Raw genomic sequence first — 22,461 nt, forward strand, 5'->3', positions numbered from 1 at the left:
CAGGGAAGTTACTCGATACATAAAGTAGTGACACTACGACCAAGCTACTGGGGAATGTAGTTAAACTAGTAGCTTGTAGCTTGTAGCGAAGCTACTGCCCATCACTGATCATTATACACATAAATCCAACACGTTGCTTGACGTTCTGTAAAGAGGACAACACCAAGACCTTAGCTCTAGGCTTTTTTGGTAGGACGCTGCCAAAGTATTGCCCTTCCTACACCAGCACTGCAGATGGCGCTAGAACAGGCAATTTCATAATGCAGTAGGATGCATCGTCAAAACAATGTAGAGAAAATCTCTGCTGGCTCCAAGAAAACCAACGCCAACTGTAGCTGAACCATAACTCTGTTGCTAGCAGAGAACAGCAGGCGGAGGTCACGGTTGTTCATCTTGCGAGTTGTATTTATCTAAAATAGGTTAAATATACCCACGTATACAAATGCTAATCGTATGGGGAAATGTAATTACATTGTTCTAATGTTTTTCCATGGGACTAGACCGCAGCAGGTAACTTGTGTCAATTATTAACATGTAATAATCTGATTATCAACACGCCTTTCTCTGCGCTTCTGTGAAAAAGGAAAAAGTGTTGTCAGTATGGTAGCTACGACTTGTTTGCTAGCTGTCGAAATAGTTTGTTAATGTTGCCTCGTCGTATGGTGTTTTATTTTAAGGTTGGTGATGAACTATGTATATAGCTAAGCTTAATGTTGCTACGGATAACGGGAGCTAACGGATTGGGAAATGGATTAAAGTGAACTGTAGCTATTACAGTTATCTGCTCGAATAATTAGGTTTATGCACAGTTGGGCAGTGTTTCACCAAGGCGGCAACGGTTCCAAGTCAGTAAACTAGCCATTTTCAATGACTAACGTGTCTGCAAAGACAGACCGAATAACGGCGTGTTTTAAGGAGTACAGAAGAAGGTAATTGGTCGTAACCATATCCATGGCCATGTGTATCTGTGTCCAAAACATCCCGTTAGGATGAGAATGTTGTGCTGCTGATGCTGCGGGTGAGACGTTAACATCATCATGTGTATGTGGCTGTCGTTATCACGTACCGGTATTTGCTATCTCAAAACATGAGTCAGATGAAAATTCTGTCAGATGCTTTTGCCCTCACTGTAAGCAGCAGCAGTGTTACAAATACACAGCAATGTTGTTATGATGTTAGTATTACATGGTATTTGTCTTGCAACTAATTCCTATTCCTTTGACTTTTTTTTTTTAAGGTGACAGCAAGTCAGTGACAATATGAGTCCTGCATTTGTGCCAATAACTGTCCACGGCTGTTGTCACCGAAAAAGCTGGCTGCACTCAACAGCAGCCAGAGGGTTTCCCTGTCCCATGCCACAAGTCATCACACTCTACACCAAACAGCTGGTGACACTAGGCCACCACACAACGACGAAACATGAATAGATACACAACGCTCCGGCAGCTGGGCGATGGCACCTATGGCTCCGTCAACCTCGGCCGCAGCCTGGAGTCCGGAGAGCTCGTCGCCATCAAGAAGTGAGTGGATTTGCTGGGGTTTTTTTAAATATATTTTTTGGTCTTTTGAGTTTATTTTTTATCATAGGACAGTGAAGGTGTGACAGGAAGCGAGTGGGGAGAGAGAGACGGGGAAGGGTCGCCAAAAAGGACTCGGCCCGGGCCGGTATCGAACCCGGGTCAGTCGTATAGCAGATGATTGAGTGCCCTACCATTAGCGCTACTGAAGGGCCGGGTTTGCTGTCTTGAGCAGCATAGTCAGTGAGAGAGTACGGTAGACTGTTGCTGTGTCTCAGATGGTGCACTGCTGCGCTTTGGGCCCTGCTGTATGTGTTAGTGAGTAATCAGTACGCCATAGGCACTAAAACATGAACACTGAAGTGCACAATTTGAGATCCAGCATGTGTTTGGGAATGGTTCCTTTTCTCTCTCTCTCTCTCACACACACACACACACACACACACACACACACACACACACACACACACACACACACAGCATGTATACAGTATGGTCGTGTAGGGGATTAACTTGCATGCCAAAATCTCTTGGGAAGATTTAGCCAGCGTGTATGTGCAGAACTTGATATAATTTGGTAAAAAAAATTGCTTCCCAAATCCTGCTTCTAAATCCTATATCCACCGAGGCATGGGGCATGTGAGGTAAAACGTGCAATATTCTTCTTCTGTCATGTGACTGACATGTCTGTGTGTGTGTGCACTGTGTAAATCCGCGGGCAGTAAGTCAGATGAACTGGTCTCGGACCAGCAGAGCTCTAATCCGTTGCCGACTACTACCACCACCACCACCACTCGACTCGTGCCATGCCTGGTTAAGCTGACAGATACAAGCAAGCCTAAGTGATACATCAATGTCAAGCCCCCCCATTTGGCTGATTAGAAGGGGACATCTGTCAGGGCTGCAATGGAGCTAGCAGTGAATGGGCCTGCGATAAAGACATAAAGTGGTCTATTTTTAGCCCAAGACAGGAAGCCTCTGAGGAGGAGGAAGATGAGGAGGAGGAGGAGGAGGAGGAGGAGGAGGAGGAGGAGGGGGGCCGGGCAGCATCCCCCTGTTTGCATCATGGATTTTTATGACTCTTTAGAAGCGGTATTGATCTGTACGGGGAGAGGGGCTAGCGTAGTGTTTCTAAACGTTGGCGGTACAGCCCCCCGGGGCCATTGGGGAGCTCTCGGGGGGCGTTGAGAAGGATACAGCTGAAAGGGGCCGGTGCTGCTAAGTTGCCGTTGGGGAGTATTAGTCCATTTATTTTTTTAATACTAAGAGGGGCATTGTCAGGCTTATGAGGTGAAGGGGGCTTTGAGAGGCTTGTGATGAGGCCATGGGGGCGTTAGTTCAAAAAAGGTTGAGGACCACTGGGCTAGTTGGTGCCCCACCCCACCCCCAGCCAGAGGGCTAACTTGGCCTGAGGATGACAAATGTGCTGGATCAATAGTGGCTTCAACATCCTAATTCAAAAGATATATTATAAGAATACATTACAATATAATATTATTACACTATAATTGTGTGTGTTTTATGTGGTTATTACGATGTTTATAGTTTGTGTTTATTGTGATGATCATGCTGGTTAAATATTTGTGGTTTGTCCCTGCTCGTATAAATGTTTGTGGTTCAAGGAATATGATACGTACATGATACACACTATGATGATGACAGTTGGATACCTGATTATGTCCTCTATTGTAATTGCTTTGGATAACGTCTGCAAAATGTAATGTAATGTATGTTTTTCATGGAATTATTTGTATAGACTGTGTCCAATGCCTTCCTAAATAGAAGTAGTAGGTCTGCAAATGTCTTTTGTACAGACAATGTCATGCACATTTCTTGTTCATTAAAACATCAATATTCATAGATTTCATAATTAATTAGTCATTTGATGCTACCTCATGGAGAATCGAAACAAGTGCTCAGAATTTTAAACGCTAATTATTCCGCTGCCAGGGAGTCACGACTGTTTCAGTCAAGACTGTAGTGTGTCATCTTGTGAACCTGAATTTATGCAGTTCTTTTCGTCATATCATTGCAGGATGAAGAAGAAGTTTTATTCCTGGGAGGAGTGTATGAATTTACGAGAGGTTAAGGTAAGTTCTTCTCACATCCTTTCTGTACTGAATAAATCGCAATTTTCACCATGTATGACTTTCCATCGTCCATGTGGTACTGTTGTGCTGTGGAGGGCAGGGAAGGTTGACTCCAGAGAGGGAGAGAGAGAGAGCGAGAGGTGGCGGTGAGTCATCATTGATTCCTTGTCTCTCCGGTTTCTCAGCAACGGTATCAGGTGGTTGCTAAATGAATCTGTTGTGGTTATCAAGGCAGGGAGGAAATTACTGGTACGAGGAAGAGCACTGATTTACAAGCTGCAAGGACTAGTGTTGCGGACCTCATTTGTTCTGTCTAATTATTGTGTGTTTGTGTCGCTGTCTTTATCCACTACTGCTTAAACGGGCCGCTTACTTAGACTCGTGACAGCTCAGAGCTGCAGACTTCAGGTGTAGTACTAGTAGGTGACTCTTGCTCATGCCTCTTGCACACATGGGAGTGTTTCTTGCACCCCTCTCCCTTTGCCCAGAAAGCCCCTTTTGGTCAGCACTACGATTTTGTGCATCCTTATTCTTAGTATTTCACCCAGGGGGAATGCAACCAATGACTAAGAGAGAACAGCAGTGGAACTAACTGCACTGTCTACCAATGCATGGCCCATCATGGCAGTATCCCTCCCTCTTTTGGCCCTAATTTAGGCATGATGTTTTTTTTCTTCACAAGTGCATGGTTTTGCTGAGTCCCTGCATTGTTACAAGGGGCCTACTACAAAGCTGGTTCAGGAGTAAACCAGGTTAAGTTAAGATGTAAATCATATAATAGAAGAGCCTGGAGTCCTCATGTTCCTAAGAACTCTCTTCTGTTAGATAATTTACCTCTTAACTTAACCTGGTTTACTCCTGAACCATCTTTGTTTGTATAGGCCCAAGGTATCAGGCTGCTGATGGGGTTTCCATAAAGATGTTCTCCCCTGCAGATCACATGCTTCCTGGCTTCCTGGCTTTTTGGGTCTGACGATGTATTTTTATGCTCGTGGATTTGTTCACTCATAAAGGGAACAACTGCATGGGCTTCTGTTGAATTGCAGACAAGCAGTACAACAATACAAGCTTTTAGGTAACCATCTGTTTTCCTTACAGTCCTTGAAGAAGCTCAACCATGCCAATGTGGTCAAACTGAAGGAGGTGATCCGGGAAAACGACCAGCTGTACTTCGTCTTTGAGTACATGAAGGAGAACCTGTATCAGCTTATGAAAGATAGGTGAGTCCTTTTTTGTTTTCTGTTATATATATATTTTTGCATTGCAACTTTATTCATGATAGGACAGTGAAGGTGGTGACAGGAAGCAAGTGGGGAGAGAGACGGGGAAGGGCCGGCAAAGGACCTGGGCCGGGAATCGAACTCGGGTCAACCGCATGGTAGATGAGTGCCCTACCGGTTGGCCACGGCAGGGCCTTCTTTTCTGTTATAATAAACAAGGAATGAGCAACTGGAGGCCCGGGGCCACATGCGGCCACATGGCTCCTCACTCAGTGCGGCCTGTAGATAAAACATAATTAAAAAAGACCAGATTTACTACTGAGTCAATCCGTTGTAATTATACTGCTGGCGGATACAAATCACTCTTTATTGCTTCCAAACAATATTGGCAGCCAGTGAGCAACCAAGTGCACCTCGAGTTCTGCAAGTTGTAGTCAGATCCGTGGTCATGTGGCCCTGGACTGGGGGCGATGAAATAATATAGCCATTCTTTATCATGAGAGTTGCCACTCCTGTAATAAACTCTAACAAAATTGAAAGTACACCATGGTTTTCCTGTCCCGAGTGTCCAGATAGCTCTTCTCGTTGTGTCCGCTTTCACATCCCTCTACTCCTGACTCTCTCCTCTCCTCCAGGACCCGCCTCTTCCCCGAGTCGGCCGTCAGGAATATCATGTTCCAGATACTGCAGGGTCTCGCCTTCATTCATAAACATGGTAGGTAGGCCTGCATCAGGTCAGGGGCCTACTACCATCTGATGGTCTTGCAAACACTCAGCATCTGACACCTGGGGCCTGTACTACAAAGCTGGTTCAGGAATAAACCAGGGTATGTTAAGAGGTAAAGCACCAAATAGAAGAGGGCCTTAAGAACACGAGGACTCCAGGCTCTTCTATTAGATGATTTATCTCTTAACTTAACCTGCTTTACTCCTGAACCAGCTTTGTAGTATAGCCCCCTGGTGTCAGATGCTGAGTGTATGTGAGACCATCAGATGACTTATTATTATCATAGCATACTAACACATTCCTTTATTATATGGTTGTGACATCATCGGTCGAATGCTCCATTCATTTCAACGGGACTCCCCAACGTTCGCACGTCTGTTATTTTTCGATAACGGACGGGTTGGTCTATAACAGACCGCTGTCAATGGCAACAAGACTTTCCACTGCTAAAGCGACTCTTCAACAAGACTCTAATCAGCTGCTGTGATAGACAACAAGTTGTCCTGGCTACCTAGCTGTTGCCTAGTGGTGTTCCACAACGGCACTGTTTTGTTTTGCGCAGCAACAATCTTAACATTAAATAGGCCTAAAGAAATGTCCCCGCCATGTGTGAATCATTTAAGTATATCCATATAATAAGCGGGTTAACTTTCGGCGAGTCGGTCGCTTTGTGGAATAGCAGCACTTCAGAGAGAACAAGACCCCTCCGCTCCGCGTCGGGGTCTAAAGATTCTCTCTGTCGTGCTGCTATTCCACGGTAGCGACCTTCTCGCCGAACGTTAACCCTTACTTAATGCACAACTTGTTTCAGAGTAGAGTACTTATTAATCCTGCAGGAAATTTAGGTGTCAGGACAGGATGAATAAAAGTACTCTACTCTACTCTGATACAATTACAGGAATGTGTTAGCCATGATATAATTATAAGCATTACTGTGATGTTCCTCCTCCGCTCTGAACTCTGTAATATCCGCCCGCCTCCTTTGTCCTTTGTAGGCTTTTTCCACCGGGATCTGAAGCCGGAGAATCTGCTGTGTATGGGCCCTGAGCTGGTGAAGATAGCTGACTTTGGCCTGGCCCGCGAGATCCGCTCCCGCCCCCCCTACACAGACTACGTCTCCACCAGATGGTGAGCCCCCCCCCCCCCTCCAGGGACTCCTGGGGTGTTGAACTGTACTGCCCAGGCATATGGTAGCACAATGCATCATCAAGCAGCTTACAGCTGCTCTCAAAGAAAACTAGTGTATGACAATGCAATGAGATGTGCTGAATTGTCGTGCACAATACGATGACGAGCATAAAGTAGTAGACTGAGTAAGGAGTTAGGTGAGAAACTTCCACATCATCAAAATTGTGTTGTCCTCAGTGACTCCGTTTTAAAACATATATATTTTATAAAACAGGAGGACTCTGATGAAGACGCATGTCGAAACGTTAGTCACACTGCACTAAAAAATAAATTACAGAAAATAGACATCCGTGTGGCACCAGATTTCTTTCCCTTTTTGCATATCTATTTTGTAGTTGTAATATCTAAGTATAGTTGTAATATCTAAGGATTTTTGTGGAAGTGGCAGCTGTGGTTATGCAATGTAAAGCAGTATTTGGAAGCTGCCGATTTGGACATTATTGCCGAGGCATATGGTCGCATAAAGCATCTCCAAGCTGCTTTAAAACAAAGCTGGTGTATGACAATGCAAAGAGATGTGCTGAGTTGTTGTACACACGATACAATGGCGAGCATAAAGTAATAGTCTGAGCAAGGAGTTTTTCACATTATGCTAATGTAATGCTTCACATTAGAAACATCAAGCAAACTAAACGTTTGAAGCCTGAAAAATGTTTGAGTTTTGTCTCTGCTCTCTCTGACTGGGTTATGGTAGCCCCATAATGCACACTGTTCCAACCGTGGCACAATGTCATAGGCATTGAAAGTAGGGGTGGGCGGTAACCGCGGTATAATATCGTGTGCGGTATTTTTTCATCAATGATAGAGATTTTGTCTCATACCGTCTACCGCAATAGCACATTGCGTCCTGTAGATGTAGAGTTATAGTTATAGATTAAAAGTTTAAAAATATGTTTTCAAATTATTTGAATGACAAGAATTCCCACATAGATAAAACAATGTCTGACCAGTCATTTCCAAAACACAAAACGCTTAATTTTAACATTTTATACACAAATGTACAATACCGTGATATATACCGTGATATATACCGTGGCTAAAATTATACCGAGGTATACATTTTTGGCCATACCGCCCACCCCTATTTGAAAGGTTAATTACCATAGTACTTCACTACTATGACCTTTAGTAATGCTCTGTGACTCGGTCATTGCCATTCTGGTAACAGGAAATCCATAACGCTGTGTTTTAACGAGTTCATCTTGTGGCCTTGTCGCTCCACAGGTACCACAACACTGTTTGATGTGCACTGTAGAAAGGACTGAGAGTCCGAAACGTTGTGCCATTACATTTTGTCTGGGAGCATCAAACAGGGTTGTGGACCTATTTTCCTTTCAGTGATCATTTGTTTGGTCCAGCTCCTGTGCTACTGATGTGCGCGCAATCTCTGACTTTCTGAATCTTGTGGCGTTGTGGTTCCCCAGGTACCGGGCTCCAGAGGTGCTGTTGCGGTCCACCTCCTACAGCTCCCCCATAGACCAGTGGGCCGTAGGCTGCATCATGGCCGAACTCTACACCCTCCGGCCCCTCTTCCCCGGCTCCAGCGAGGTCGACACCATCTTCAAGATTTGCCAAGTCCTCGGCACGCCCAGGAAGGTAATATCACCGTCCTCACCACTATCATCACCATCATCGTTGTCACTCAGACTCAAGGGCTGTGTATGCTCTTGCGGCAGCCTGTCGCAGAGATGTCTTCGCAGATAGATCAGATTTTTTCTCCGACTGCATCAGTAGGTCTGCGCGATGTTATTCATCGTCACAACGGCAGGGGCAACGAGAGGATTATTCAGACAGACTATAGCATGTCCATTGCTTTGTAACGTAGCGGCTGCTGCCGCGGTTGTCTGTGAAGCTCGTCTGCGAGCAGTCACATTTTTGGAGGTGCGCACCAAGTGTCTGCGAAGCAAGACAAAATCTGTGCAAGGCTATGTGCAACACTGCACAGACAATTTGGTTTCCGAGCATAAAATTGGGCTTCACTCTCATCTCTGATAAAACACATTTACTGTACATACATAGGCTAGGCTCATCCATCTCCGGTTCAGATCAAAGGAAAGATTTTAGTCATTGAGTGGCTATTCGAGTGCTTTTAGTTTACTAGACTAAACCACTGGAGCACATCAGACTTGGATGCAGCCCAGACGCACAACACACACTCACACGTGCCGTTTTCAAACACATACTGATATAGACGTGTACAACGCACACGCACACACACGCACACACACACACACAGCACATCAGACTTGGATGCAGCCCAGCCCAGATGCAGGGCTATTTCTGGGGTGGGCGTCCATCCATCTGCCTGTCCGTCTCTCAGTGCAGACTGCAGCTCTGGTGTCCATCCACCCGTCTCTCGGTGCAGACTGCCGCCCTGGAAATGGAGCCTGAGGGGAGCGGCCTGCCTGGCTGCCTGGTACTGAGTCAGTCAGCTGTCATCCTCACTTCCTCAACACCATGTCCACGTCCATCTCATGCTGTCTCAGGGCTCAGTGGCGTTTTTCTTCTGCTTGTGTCTGTCTGAGGATTTTTTTTATTTAAATAGTGTATTTGTGTTGTGTGTGTGTGTTGGAAGTTTTTTTTTTCTCATGTTGCTCAGGGTTGGTGATGTCTCGCTTTTGTGACATGCCGATTGACGGTCTGTGAAAAGACATTTCCCTCCAGTGCCAAGTCTGTCTGTTTGTCAATCTATTTGATACATACATCCATCTACAACATATCCATCTATCCACCCACCAAAAGAATTCTGTTGGACAAAATGAAAGAAACTGAACATAAAGTGAATATAGCAATGTAACTTTTCCAGCGTTGGTCCCACTCTCTCTATACACAATCACGTGTTGAATTAACACTGCAAACGTTTAACACTGCAAACGTCATTGTTTATCTGTTGCAGAGGTGTCAAAAGTACTGCTGATCAGTCAAGTCAAGTCAAGTTTATTTGTAAAGTGCATTTCAGACACAAGTGCAATTCAATGTGCTTCTCATGAAAAAATGAAATGAAAAAATAACAAGTCAGAAGTAACAACACAGTCTATCTACTGCATCTCAATAGGTACAATGGAGTTAATGGTGTAACAGCAATTTATTATTCAGGCCCCAGGGTTCCCACTGGTGCTTGAATTCCTTGAAAATGCTTGAATTTCAATGAATTGTTTTCAAGTTTGTGAAAATGTGCTTGAAAACGCTTGACATTTGTGTCAAGTCAAACTCGACTCAAACCAAATAATAAAAATAAATTGTTATGGTACATCAAAAATCTGAGGGAGTGAGATGTCAGATGGGATTTGACATTCAACACCCTAAAATTGATTAGAATGCAGGAAATTGCATCTTAAAAACACAAAATTTTCCGTGCGAGGATCCCCACACCCCCTTCCCACGACCTATTAAAGGTGCTGGAAAAATGAAAAATTGGTACTTAAAGGTGCTTGAAAAGTGCTTGAATTTGTTCATGAAAAAGGTGTGGGAACCCTGAGGCCCGTAGCCAATATTGTGGTGGGGGGCTTTGTCCTCTGACCACAAATGGCCCAGTCAACCATTTGCCGGGAGTTATTTTCAGTCTCGGCCCAGTGTTGGCTCAGTTACTGCAATCTGACAGTTATTTTCATTGTTGGCCCAGTGACTACAATCGAGACGAGTGGGGAAGGGGGGCTGGGGAGGGGGTTAAACGAACCCTTGAATCCCCGGGCCGTAACTATGGGCATGAATATCATGTGATAGTGTTGTACTTCCACCATGACTTTTGACACCTGTGATGTGTTTCCTGTTTCCTGTTGTCCAGGGTGAGTGGCTGGAGGGTCATCAGCTGGCGTCTGCCATGAAGTTCCGCTGGCCGCAGTGCGTCCCCACCAGCCTGCGAAGCCTCCTGCCCAGCGCCAGCAGCGAGGCCGTCCAGCTCATGAAGGACCTGATACAGTGGGACCCCAAAAAGAGGCCCACCGCCAGCCAGGTGACAACTGACAACACCACGCCACACACACACACACACACACACACACACACACACACACACACACAAACACGCTCATGAAGGACCTGATACAGTGGGATCCCAAGAAGAGGCCCACCGCTAGCCAGGTGACAACTCACAACACACACACACACACACACACACACACACACACACACACACACACACACACGCATGCTCATGAAGGACCTGATACAGTGGGATCCCAAGAAGAGGCCCACCGCTAGCCAGGTGACAACTGACATCACCACGACACACACACACACACACACACACACACACACACATGAAGGACCTGATACAGTGGGCCCACCGCCAGCCAGGTGACAACTGACAACAACACGACACACACACACACACACACACACACACACACACACACACACACACACGCGCGCGCGCGCGCTCATGAAGGACCTGATACAGTGGGCCCACCGCCAGCCAGGTGACAACTGACAACAACACGACACACACACACACACACACACACGCTCATGAAGGACCTGATACAGTGGGACCCCAAAAAGAGGCCCACTGCCAGCCAGGTGACAACTGACAACACCACGCCACACACACACACACACACACGCTCATGAAGGACCTGATACAGTGGGATCCCAAAAAGAGGCCCACCGCCAGCCAGGTGACAACTGACAACACCATGCCTCTTTGCCATTCAATACAGGGGTGTTGTTGCCTGGTTAACACCAGACCTAATCACAAGTGAGATTAGGTCTGGGGAGTTGCCTATTGTAAATTCCGTAGGGGGCAGAATACTTGGCTATTATGACACACTGCCCTCCTCTCTGATTGGACAGAGAAACTGTAAAGGTCGGAATGCTTAGCCATTATGACACAGGGACCATGATCTTGTCCGTTATGAGTCATCCTCGCCAGACTGTCTTTGGTCCATTGGAGCTGATTGGACATAGGGGCCATAATTTGCTGCAACGCCCCTGATTCAATGCAATACAATTTGTCAGGCAGCCATGGTAGTGTAGTGTTGTAGTTAAGGAGTTGGACTGTAGATCACAGGGATGCAGGTTCAATCCCCACCCTACCCTACCCTAGCCAATCTCTTTCTCCCTCCATGGCTGAAATGCTCTTGAGCACATATCCTCACACTGCTCCAGCTACTGTAACCAACACCCTTTAATAATATCTATAATATCTTGGATAAAAGTGTCAGCTTAGTGTAATGTATTACAATTCACAATTGTTGGCAGAATAATCACACCCACTCACAGGTGTTGACTCAGACAATGATGGGTGATGTGTCATTGTTGTGTGTGTGTGTTTTTTAGCATATTTCTGTGTTTAATTTGCTAGTGTAAAACTGATGCAATGCACAAAATGATGCAAAGCCTCCATTTATTTTAGCTTCAGCCATTCTATACTTTCAATTAAAGTTAAGCCTAACAGCTGAGAACTCATAGATCTTTATCATGACAGTCGACACTTCCAGTTAAAATTCAAAAACTGAGGTGGTTTCAATCTTCTCTATTCAAGGATCATTTACATTTTGATCGCAGAAGTTAGGTGGTGCAACCACAGCAAATGTCACTATTGTATGGTTTAAATGATCATTTTTGCTTTATTGTGTATTTAAAAACCTTCAATCCATGCAAATGAATCACGTTGTACAATTAATTAATGCACCAACTTCACACAATAGTGACATTAGCTGTTGTTGTGTCACCTGTTTCTTTAAAACGTCAATGACTCAACCATATACAGTAAACTGACATAGGAGAATGTTTTTTGTCAAATTACAAATGCACTTGACTGACCTTTGTGTTGCGTGACAGAGTGAAACACATTTGTAGTATTTCAGTATTTTAAGTGATTAAAAAAAATCCCTTTAGTGAAACAAGTCCAGCAGCGTGCGTCTCCTTAATTCCCCTTCCTGGATGTCACACACTCTCTAGTCTAACTGCTTGATGTGATTTGTCTCTCCTCTGCCTCCTCAACCGTGTCCTGTCATCTCCCATCATCCCGCTCCGCTGTCCCCGTCCCCATCCCCGGCGCGTCACCACAGGCCCTGCGCTACTCCTACTTCAGCGTGGGCCAGGCTCTGGGTACGCCGCAGCAGATCCTGGATCAGTCCCGCCCGCAGCCCCAGGCCTCCTCTCCAGCCCTCCAGCAGCACCACAGGCACCAGCAGCAGCCACATACACAGGTACTTTTATATTCACTTAGTATTTTAAAAAAATATTGTTTTTTTGTTATACAGAGAACAAAGCACATATTGACAAACATTTATCACAGTCATTGATATACAGTATATTATAATGTGACAAATTATACAGTGCATGGGGAGGCATTCAGGTATTGCAATACAGGAGTCAGTCTTTTATTTATTAACTTAGTATTCTAACTTTTTTTTCTCATCATCTACTTTGCACAAATGCAATGTTTGAATGCTTGATTTGTGTATTGTGAGATTATTGTTTAAATTGTTTAATATGTCTGTGGTGAAACTGAAGAAAAATTTCCAGTTTGTGGACAATAAAGTATTTTTATTAGTATCCTTCATCACAAAGTTATCTTCCACACAGCATGCTTCCTTCTTGTTGAACAAGTAGGGAATAGATCACACTCTTTTTTTCTTCTTTCTTTTTCTATTCTTTTTATTCATACATCGCAGGGTCAAATAGACGTTTCGGCTGCAAGAGCCTTCTCTTGCAGCCGAAACTGCCTTCTTTTGCAGCCAAAACGTCTGTCTGACCCTGCGATGTATATCAAGTCAAGTTAAGTATGAATAAAAAGAAAAGAAAAAGAAAGAAGAAAAAACTGGGTGCGATCTAGGGCTGGGCGGTTTTGGAAAAAATCAGCATCACGGTTTTCTTGATGAAAATTGACATCACGGTTTTCTGCACGGTTTTTTGATAAGCGGCGATTTCCCCCCAAATCTTAATCTTTCGGACGAAACAAAACTGAAATTAAATTTAAAAATGAGATACAATCATGAATTTAAATTAATCTCCATTTCTATTTTATCACTTTTTCATTTCAATATTTTTATATTTTATAGTTTATATTTCCCTACCCAAGACTTTAAGTTCCCTTTCAAGTAAAAAGGGTTAATAAATTATAAGCAGCTGTTTTTGGCTTTTTTTCCCCAAGACAGCCCAAAACTGCATATTTGTTCTACACCTGGCAACACTACTTGCTTAGTTCTCGTTGTACACCTGGCAACATTGATCACTACGACCGCATGTTGCCTTGCGCAGCGCGAGTAAACACAGTGGGACAGAAACGGAACAGACTGAAGAGACACGAAAACAAACGGATTTACTTGACATTGTGTGAATATTTTCTTTGAATTAAAGGCCAAATATAACGTAGAATGTATTTTGTCAGGTAGTTTGTGTCATATGGCGATGTATTTCGCTCCTATTTTGCTCCCAAATCATTTCAAACAGCAATGTAGCAATGTATCTTGTCTGCCCATTGCATTTTGCAAGCTAAGCTAAATTAGCCTCAATGGCAAAACTCATACGCAGCCTTAACAGCAGTCCTGCACACGCAGTTGGGATGGTAATGAAATACAGTTAAGGATCTGAGAACTGTTGTAGCCTATTAGAATAGCCTTTTATTTAACTTTGTGAGATCAAATGTAAGCTAAGTTGATTTAAATGTTCATCATGATTCATCCATGCCATGTGGGTTCTTCATTAGGCTATGCTTCACTCTCACCAGCTTCTTTAGCGCGATTAACCAATTATTTGTATTGCTTCAATGTGTTGACATTTCCAAGTAGAAAAGCAACAGTGGACTTGGAGTTGAAATGAAGTGTGACACGAAGTATGAAGTTCACGCACATAGCCTAGTATGAACAACAACAACAAAACCGTCTCTCATCAAAAAGAGAACCTTGTGTAGGTGAAACCGAGATCACGGTTTTTTAACCGTAAACCGCCCAGCTCTAGTGCGATCTCTTCCTTACATATCCTCCATCACAGCCACAGTTCCGGCAGCCTGTTCCACCAGCCCAGCCGCCCCCCCAGCCCCCCGCTACACAGCCCCCCGCTCTCTTCCCCCAGCGGCCCCTGCAGCAGATCCAGCCCCCATCTGTGCCGCTCTACCAACGCCACGCGGAGCTCGCCATTCCGGATCCTTCCATCTGCTTGGGCAAGCAGCAGCAGCAGCAGCAGACGACGCATACGCAAGAAGAGGGAGAGCGGGGACTCAAGACACGCCTCCCACTCATACACGACAAGGGCACACGCGGCACACAGGTGAGGTGCACAGGGGATGTAGTGCAAACACGGCTCAGAAAAGTGCAGTCATTTGCTTGCGTATGGCATTTTAGTCTACTAGTCTAAGTGCTGATGCAAATAGTAATGAAATGATTGCTCTGATTAGCATTAACACCCAGCACACCACCTATTCACACTCTTGCCTTCAGGGAAAAGTATCCCATGCAACACCACATGCTCCAGGGACAGTACCTACCCACAAGCCATTAGCCACTTAAATACGCACTAGCACTTTACAGCTACTCCACTATCTGGCCTTCCTACCTCTCTTGTTAACTTTGCACAATGTTACTACAATTCTGTACATCCCATGCACATAAAATATTCCATTGCACTTTTCAATGTCTCCAATGTCTTTGTATGTCATTCCCTGTTTATTTATGTATGTACCCCCTATTTCTTTCATACTCTCCACCCCCCACCCCAGTTTTGTGTCTTTAGTTGTATTGTTGTATGTGTGAGCACACCAAATGACATTCCTAACAAATGTATTTAATACTGTTAACATGGCTAAATAAAACTTTGATTTGAATTTGCTTTTACAATTGGGCTTTTGTGCAAATGCTGTGCTTGGACAATTCGCAGATCATTTAACCCATTTTAGCCTGATGCTGCGTACGCTGCATTGACCTAGAGCTGACCTAGAGCAACATAAACACTGCATTCAGGCTCTTGATATTTAGGTTTTTTTTTTAAAATGTGGGTATGTTAGAGCTGAATGAACACATTCTAATGCAATATGAGACTAGCTTTTAAATGCAACTTATTTCATATTTTTTATCAAATCTACCCTTGGGTACCAATTAAAGTTATCTAATCTAATCGTATGCGTTTCAAAAGCTGACATATTTAGGTTTTTATAGGCTGAGGACACCTTTTCCCAAAAAGGGCTTAGGCATTCAGCAGGCGTTTTTTTGTGCAGGTGCATTAGGCTTAAATGGGTTGAGTAACGCACTGATCTTGGAGTGAAGTTGTTAACTGTCCAATGTGTTCTGAACCCAATGTGCAGGAGTCGGAGAACACAAACTTCTCAGGTTTTTCCAGTAAGCCCAAAGCTGGCCGGCGGAGATGGGGCCATGGGGCCACCGGAGTGCTGAAAGACGACTGGGATGACTACGAGGACATCGATACGACTATCACACTCCTGGGCAAAACCGGACACTCCACCGACAAACACAGACAAGGAGACGACGCCCCAAACAGGTCAGGACTTCTTGCATCTTGCACCACTCTTGATGGGAAGTGTTTTCAGTCACGTGCAGCCACTCCATACGTCACTATTTTGTTATCTGTATTTATCGATCACAAATTGAGATTGTGATAAAAGTCAGGACATCGGCAATGATAAACCTTGGAAAGAGTCGATTACCGTACATGGTAGATGCCAGAAGATGTACTTGTGATGTACTGTGCTTTTGAGATTTGTAGGTTTTGATTTTTTTTTTGCGATACTGATACGGACGGAGTGGATGAAGATATTGCATGTTGGTTCCAAAACTGCTGCCTTTAAAAAAGAATGTTTTAGTCAACAGAAAGAAATAACAAATACAATAGCATTATTGGTAAATAACATATCGTTTTGACTTGTTAGGTCACATCTTGAGGCAGTCACCCACTCAGTTCCCAATGTTGTCTCACCACCAGGTATGGAGCTGTGACCAATTACAGTCCTACTGTTGGGAGGAGCGAGGCCTCTGCTAATTTAAACAACATCCTGGGCTACCCCGACCAGTCCAGAACCGCCTCCGCCAAACAACATTACTTGAAGCAGTCCAGATATCTGCCAGGTGAAACATTCACACACCCAGATCCTCTAATCANAAGGATTATCCATCTGATCTGAATGATTCAATCTACACATTACAGCACTTTGCTGGATTTTTGTAGCATTTTGAAGCGTCCATGTTGTGGTAAAAGTGATGGTTTGTATGGAAATCCTCACTGCTCACCATCAAAAACGGTTTAGAACCATTAGTATTCTATGGTCTGGCCGATATATCATGTTATTCTATCGAATTTTCACACGTAAACGGGAAGGGTGGCCGGTACACTGGCCGGTACAATGCCTGTCTCAGCATGCAAATTCTAAGAGATACCTGCAAAGCTATTCTAGTCACATTGGGAAAGAGAAAGAGATGAGAGTATGAGTTAGGGGGTACTCATGGCATGACAAAAGGCTTAGGGCGTATTTCTCCACACTCCATTGGTGTGTATTGTTGATTCTTTACATGCAATACATTTTAAAAATGGCACAAAAGTTGTGGCAAAATGTTTTCATTCCCTCCGTTGTCGTCCGCAGGGTTGAGTACGAAGAAGAATGTGGCGATGGGTTCGAGTAAAGACTACAGTGGGAGCGGTCAGTGGGGGGCCAGCACCATTCCCATGGGAGGGACACTGCCACTCCGAGGACACCACGGTATGTGCTGGATGGGTACTGCTCGCGAAAGACTTCATTAATTGGGAGCAACGTTTCGATCATAGATCTTCAGGCATCTTGATCGAAACGTTGCTCCCAATAAGTGAAGTCTTCTGCAAGCAGTGTGCAGATCCTTCCCCTCTTCTACATACGCCATTTTTGATTTTGCACCTGCTAATGCTTTCCTGTTGGATGTGCGTGCCTTCCACTACACTATGTACTGTATGGATGGGTGCCACCATAACCTCAACCCCAACATGCCTCTGAGCACACAGGGTGGATTCCAATATGCAGACTCCTGTCCTCGACCTGTGCTTGTGGCTTTGCGTTTCGCTGACGCCCCTCCGTGGAGAAAACAATAAAGTTTCCCCGCAGTCAGCCGAGCCACAACAACTTTTAGGGGACTATTCTTAATTCACCATACCGATTGCAAATGAAAAAATGACATTAGAACAGCGCTTTTACGACATATTGAAATGCACTTCTGTTGTTGGTGACGTCATCGTGAGGCCACAAGCATGCACAAGCACACACAATGGGTGCATCCCAATATGTGACCTTGCCTCCTCCACTTGTGCTTGTCTCCTCGTCCCGCCTCCTGGCCCCTCCTCCGTGGAGAAAACGATAAAGTTTCCCAGCTGTGAGCCTCGCCACAACAACTTTTGAGGGACTGCTTTTCATTCACCATCCCAATTGCAAATGAGAAAAATACTTTACAATTGAGCTTTTGCAAGATATTGAAATATAATGCTGTTGTCAGTGATGTCATCATGACGAGAAGCAAGTGGAGGAGGCAAGGTCGCATATTAAAACGCTCTCAATGAGCTAGAAAAGTGCCAAAGAGAGCACACCTCTGCCCTCTGGTGGACAGTAACACACACGCACCGTGAACAAACTCAGACGAACAAACAATAAACTCAGATGATCACATAACCTCCTTGGTGGAGGCAATAATAATTATTCAGTGGCACTTCGACCATACACCTCGAGGCTCCAAGCACCTAACACCACATACTGAGCTTGATCGAGTATAACCAATGCCCTGCACCTAAACAATTGTCGCTTTCTATAGGAGAGCCTGCTAAGTGTAACGTAATCACTGTGCCATAATTTAATGTAACCTGAACACGGCTTGTGAAATGGTGGCATTTTTTTTAGTTGCGCACTAGCATGATGGGCAGAAAATGCATACCAGGCCATTGAACCTGAATGTCTGTTGAGAAGTGCTCTGATTGGTCTTATGTTGCTATCCATCTAAAACACTGTTGAACTTTTTTTCATGCACACATCCATCAAATGTTTATATTGAGTGGTTCTGATAAATGCTAATATCTGTTTCTTTTTCTCTCTTTGTTTGCTGAATGCAGGCACTCTTCCAAGTAGTTATGTGTCCTCCTTCTACAAGAAAGAGCCCGGCCCTCTGAACCCAAGAGTACAGTTGGCACCTACAGTTGACTCAAAACCATCAAGTAAGACCAGTCTATCTACTTTTGCCAGATTGATGTTTGATGCAATGACTGTTCCCAACTCTGATCACCCCAAAGTAGTCACCAGTTTTACAACGAGAGAGAGGGAAAGAGAGAGTGAGAGAGAGGGAAAGAAAGAGAGAGAGAGAGAGAGAGAGAGAGAGAGAGAGAGAGAGAGAGACTGACTGGAACAAGCTAATTACCATTCTCTGTTCTGATGAGTGACTGGCTTGTTCGCACCACTGCTGAGTGTAGCAATCACTTGGAAGTCTGTCTCTAATAATTATGTGATTCTTGTCTGAACTGACTTTTGCACACAGAGTACAAAAAAATCTGTCACAAATTGGCACTTGAGAGTGAGACTGCCTTTTTTCCCCTTGACCCTGTGCATAAGGGCGAGAGAGGGAGCAGTCAGTTCATGAACACATGTCCCCAGGGCCGGATTAAGATGGCCCGGAGCCCCCAGGCTACAGGTTGCTGTAGGCCCCCACGGAAGGCAAATTTCTTAACAAAATTACATAGACGCCGTCATATTTCCAGACCCAGGAGGAGTATTAATACGATTAAAAACATGACCTGACATGGTCCACTAAATTATCAATGCTGCATCTTGTCACATTTCTGACATGGTCCACTAAATTTATCAATGCTGCTCCTTGTCACATTTCTCCAATTATGTTGACTTAACCCCTCTTTTGGCCAACTGGGCCCCCCCTGGCAGGTGGGGGGCCCGTAGGCTGCAACCATATGTAGCCTGTATGTGCATTAATCCGGCCCTGCATGTCGCTGAAGGAGCATGTCTGTAGTGGGTGTGACTGTGACTGATACTCTGATTCTTAGGTCTTAGTTCAATTATAGACCTTTGATCACATGGCAGCACTTGAGTTCACAGCACTGAGCCAAAGCAAGTTTATTCCGGCACCAGTCCCCTCTCCCTGACAAAGGAAATGCTTGCTTTTTTGTAAGCCAAGCGTTGCTGTTAAAATTGAATTTCTGGCATATGGAATTCATTTGTACATTTGTTTCTTCAATGTGCTTGAAGCATAGTATTGGTCATTATTGGGCATCTCATAATAATGTTATTGCTGGGGCACCAACATGTGAAAGCTCTGGGGTGGCATTCTCGAAAGCGTCTTTGCTAACGATGGTAGCAACGTCCTTCGTAAGAACGACTCAACTCTGTCTAAACAGCGACGCTCACCACCAAATCCAAGGGAATGTTGTTACGTCTTAAGACGGTCTTAAGACGGTTAGCAACGACAAGAATCGAGAAATGGACCCCTGGTCTAGGGGATTAAATATTTCACTGTTGGTAAATACCTCTGATGTGTATGATGTCATCACACACACCGCACCTCCTATCATACAGTACAGATGATAATTATGCATACACACATCACACTGGATGTTATCCTTTATATCTGATTAAAGCTAATTCACATGGGGTTTCCCCCTTTTCCACCAGTCTGTAGTCCTGTCTCCTATTGTTGTGTGGGCACTGGACACTGGGCATGGATATGAGATGTGGCCCAGCTTGTTCATGGGGACTCTCCTTTCTCAACACTGCAGTAGCTTGACGTACCACCGTGACATCTTTCATGTACTGACCTTTCTCTCCCTCCCTCTCTCTCCGGTGGCAGAAATGTTTAACCGGTTAACGTTAATCAGGTCGACAATCGGTTAAACGGTTAACGTCCCTAGTGTGTCTGTGAATTTATAAGGCTGATTGCTGTCCTCAAGTGTGTGCTATATATTTACTAATATATATGTTTAATGATGAATATTAGGTCCTTGTGTATGTTTTGCATTTCTGTATTTATGTAGGCTGTCGGACATCTTAATTTCCTGGATTAATTAAAGTACTCTTCTGTACTCTCCTCTCCTCTCCTCTCTCTCTGGCAGATTATGCAACGTGGAGGTCTTCTCGGAGCCTGGGAGGAGCGGGAGCATCATCCTACAGCGCCTCACCCACCAAGAGCACCCCCACCACACGCCCCCGACCGCCCGTCCACCCCGTGCACGGACGCACCGACTGGTCTGCCAAATACGGCCACAACTAGTTAACTAATGTGGCTAGCTACGTACTTTACCGGATGGACTAGTTAGCTAATGTGGCTAGCTACGTACCTTACCGGATGGACTAGATAACTAATGTGGCTAGCTACGTACCTTACCGGATGGACTAGATAGCTAATGTGGCTAGCTACATACCTTACTGGATGGACTAGATAACCAATGTGGCTAGCTATGTACCTTACCGGATGGAATAATTAACTAATGTGGCTAGCTACGGTACGTACCTTACAGGATGGACTCTTTGGTGGCCTTGACTTACTGGTTACTGTATTGTTAATATTCGTTTTTCCCCCTCTCATGGATTTTTTGTAACTCAAAATCCTGTACATATGGCTTCTATGTCAATCAGCAATAATAACTGTTTTTTGTATTTTTACTGTATACTGTTGGTGTACATTTTTGTTAAATATAAATACATGTATCTGTGCGGGTATGTCATGTTCTCAGTGTAGTGGGTTGTTAAGCTTTTATTTTGTGTCATTTTTCTGTTCTTCTTTTGAGTATTTGTGGGAAATGCAATTGCTTATGCAAATAATTTCTTGTCCGAGATGGTGTGCGTAAACTGTAAATTGGAGTACATATTTACACAGTATACACGGATGTATCCCCTTTTTGCCCTTTTAACCAACGTGTGGCCATATTTCTCAACATAAAACAGCTGCATGTGGAACTACCCACGTATTGTACACCATAAATGTCAATGTGTCAATGACCGTGTTCTTTTTGTACCATTTTTTTAATATTATGAATTTTCAAAACTTTTTTTTTTGGTCTTTTGTTTTTAAAGTACTGTCATTGTCTTTATATTGTGATGTTCATATTAAAGGTTTTTTTCTATTACTTAACAGTGCAGAGCTCTTCCGTTTGACAATTTTGTCATACAGACAAGGACTTCAAGCTCTTGTCCAAATATATAAAATTGACCAGTGGTGATTTTAACTTTTTGCTCACCCGCCACTGTGGCTAGTGGTTTTCCAGAGTCACTAGCCATTCAGCCTTTCTACTTGCTTTGTTGTCAGTATTTTACTGGAAGTATTTTCTTTACCATGATACATCTAAGCTCAGAAAATTACATGCTAAAACAAGATGATCAGTGTGTCAAATTAAACTACATATCAGACAAATAGAATCTGTATGATCTTTCTTAAACTTCAATATAACACAAGGGGCAAAACAGGATATAGGTTACTGAGATAAGTTTCCGCCAAAGTGGCTAGTTAAACTGATGTTATTACTAGTAGCCACGGCTAAGTTTAACCCAGTGGTGTAGTCTACTTTTTTGTGGTGAGTATACTGTGTATTTGAGCATTTTTGAGGTGGGTATACATTTCTGCTATTCCAAATAATGGATCAATCCATTTTAGGTGGGTATACTGAAATCCCTGAAATGGGTATAGGCCTACTACGAATACCTGCGTTCTACGTAGAGTACACCACTTAGTCCTGGACCATCCATGTAGACCCGTTCGCAATTTTGAGTTGGGGGCGTTTCTCACTGGAATTCAGTTAGTGGGTTCCTAGACATT

The 22,461-nt window shown here is 44.1% G+C and overlaps 1 protein-coding gene and 1 long non-coding RNA gene across 2 annotated transcripts in view; one reads left to right on the plus strand and one right to left on the minus strand.

Annotated features, from left to right (window-relative positions):
* The window catches only part of LOC134441509 (uncharacterized), a 258,170-nt gene that overhangs the window by 31,796 nt on the left and 203,913 nt on the right, over window positions 1–22,461 (minus strand). The gene's annotated exons all lie outside the window — the stretch shown is intronic.
* Window positions 319–21,785, plus strand: LOC134440843 (serine/threonine-protein kinase ICK-like). The gene is made up of 15 exons (XM_063190992.1): window positions 319–510; window positions 1,238–1,520; window positions 3,553–3,607; window positions 4,706–4,827; window positions 5,463–5,542; window positions 6,550–6,682; window positions 8,167–8,338; window positions 10,527–10,694; window positions 12,754–12,894; window positions 14,681–14,956; window positions 15,987–16,180; window positions 16,622–16,764; window positions 17,277–17,393; window positions 18,761–18,862; window positions 20,762–21,785. Exons 2-15 carry the CDS (start codon window positions 1,420–1,422, stop codon window positions 20,917–20,919), a joined length of 1,962 nt encoding a protein of 653 aa, XP_063047062.1. The 5' UTR covers window positions 319–510; window positions 1,238–1,419; the 3' UTR covers window positions 20,920–21,785.

The sequence above is a fragment of the Engraulis encrasicolus genome, chromosome 24, assembly GCF_034702125.1.
Source record: "Engraulis encrasicolus isolate BLACKSEA-1 chromosome 24, IST_EnEncr_1.0, whole genome shotgun sequence".
NCBI lineage: Eukaryota > Metazoa > Chordata > Actinopteri > Clupeiformes > Engraulidae > Engraulis > Engraulis encrasicolus.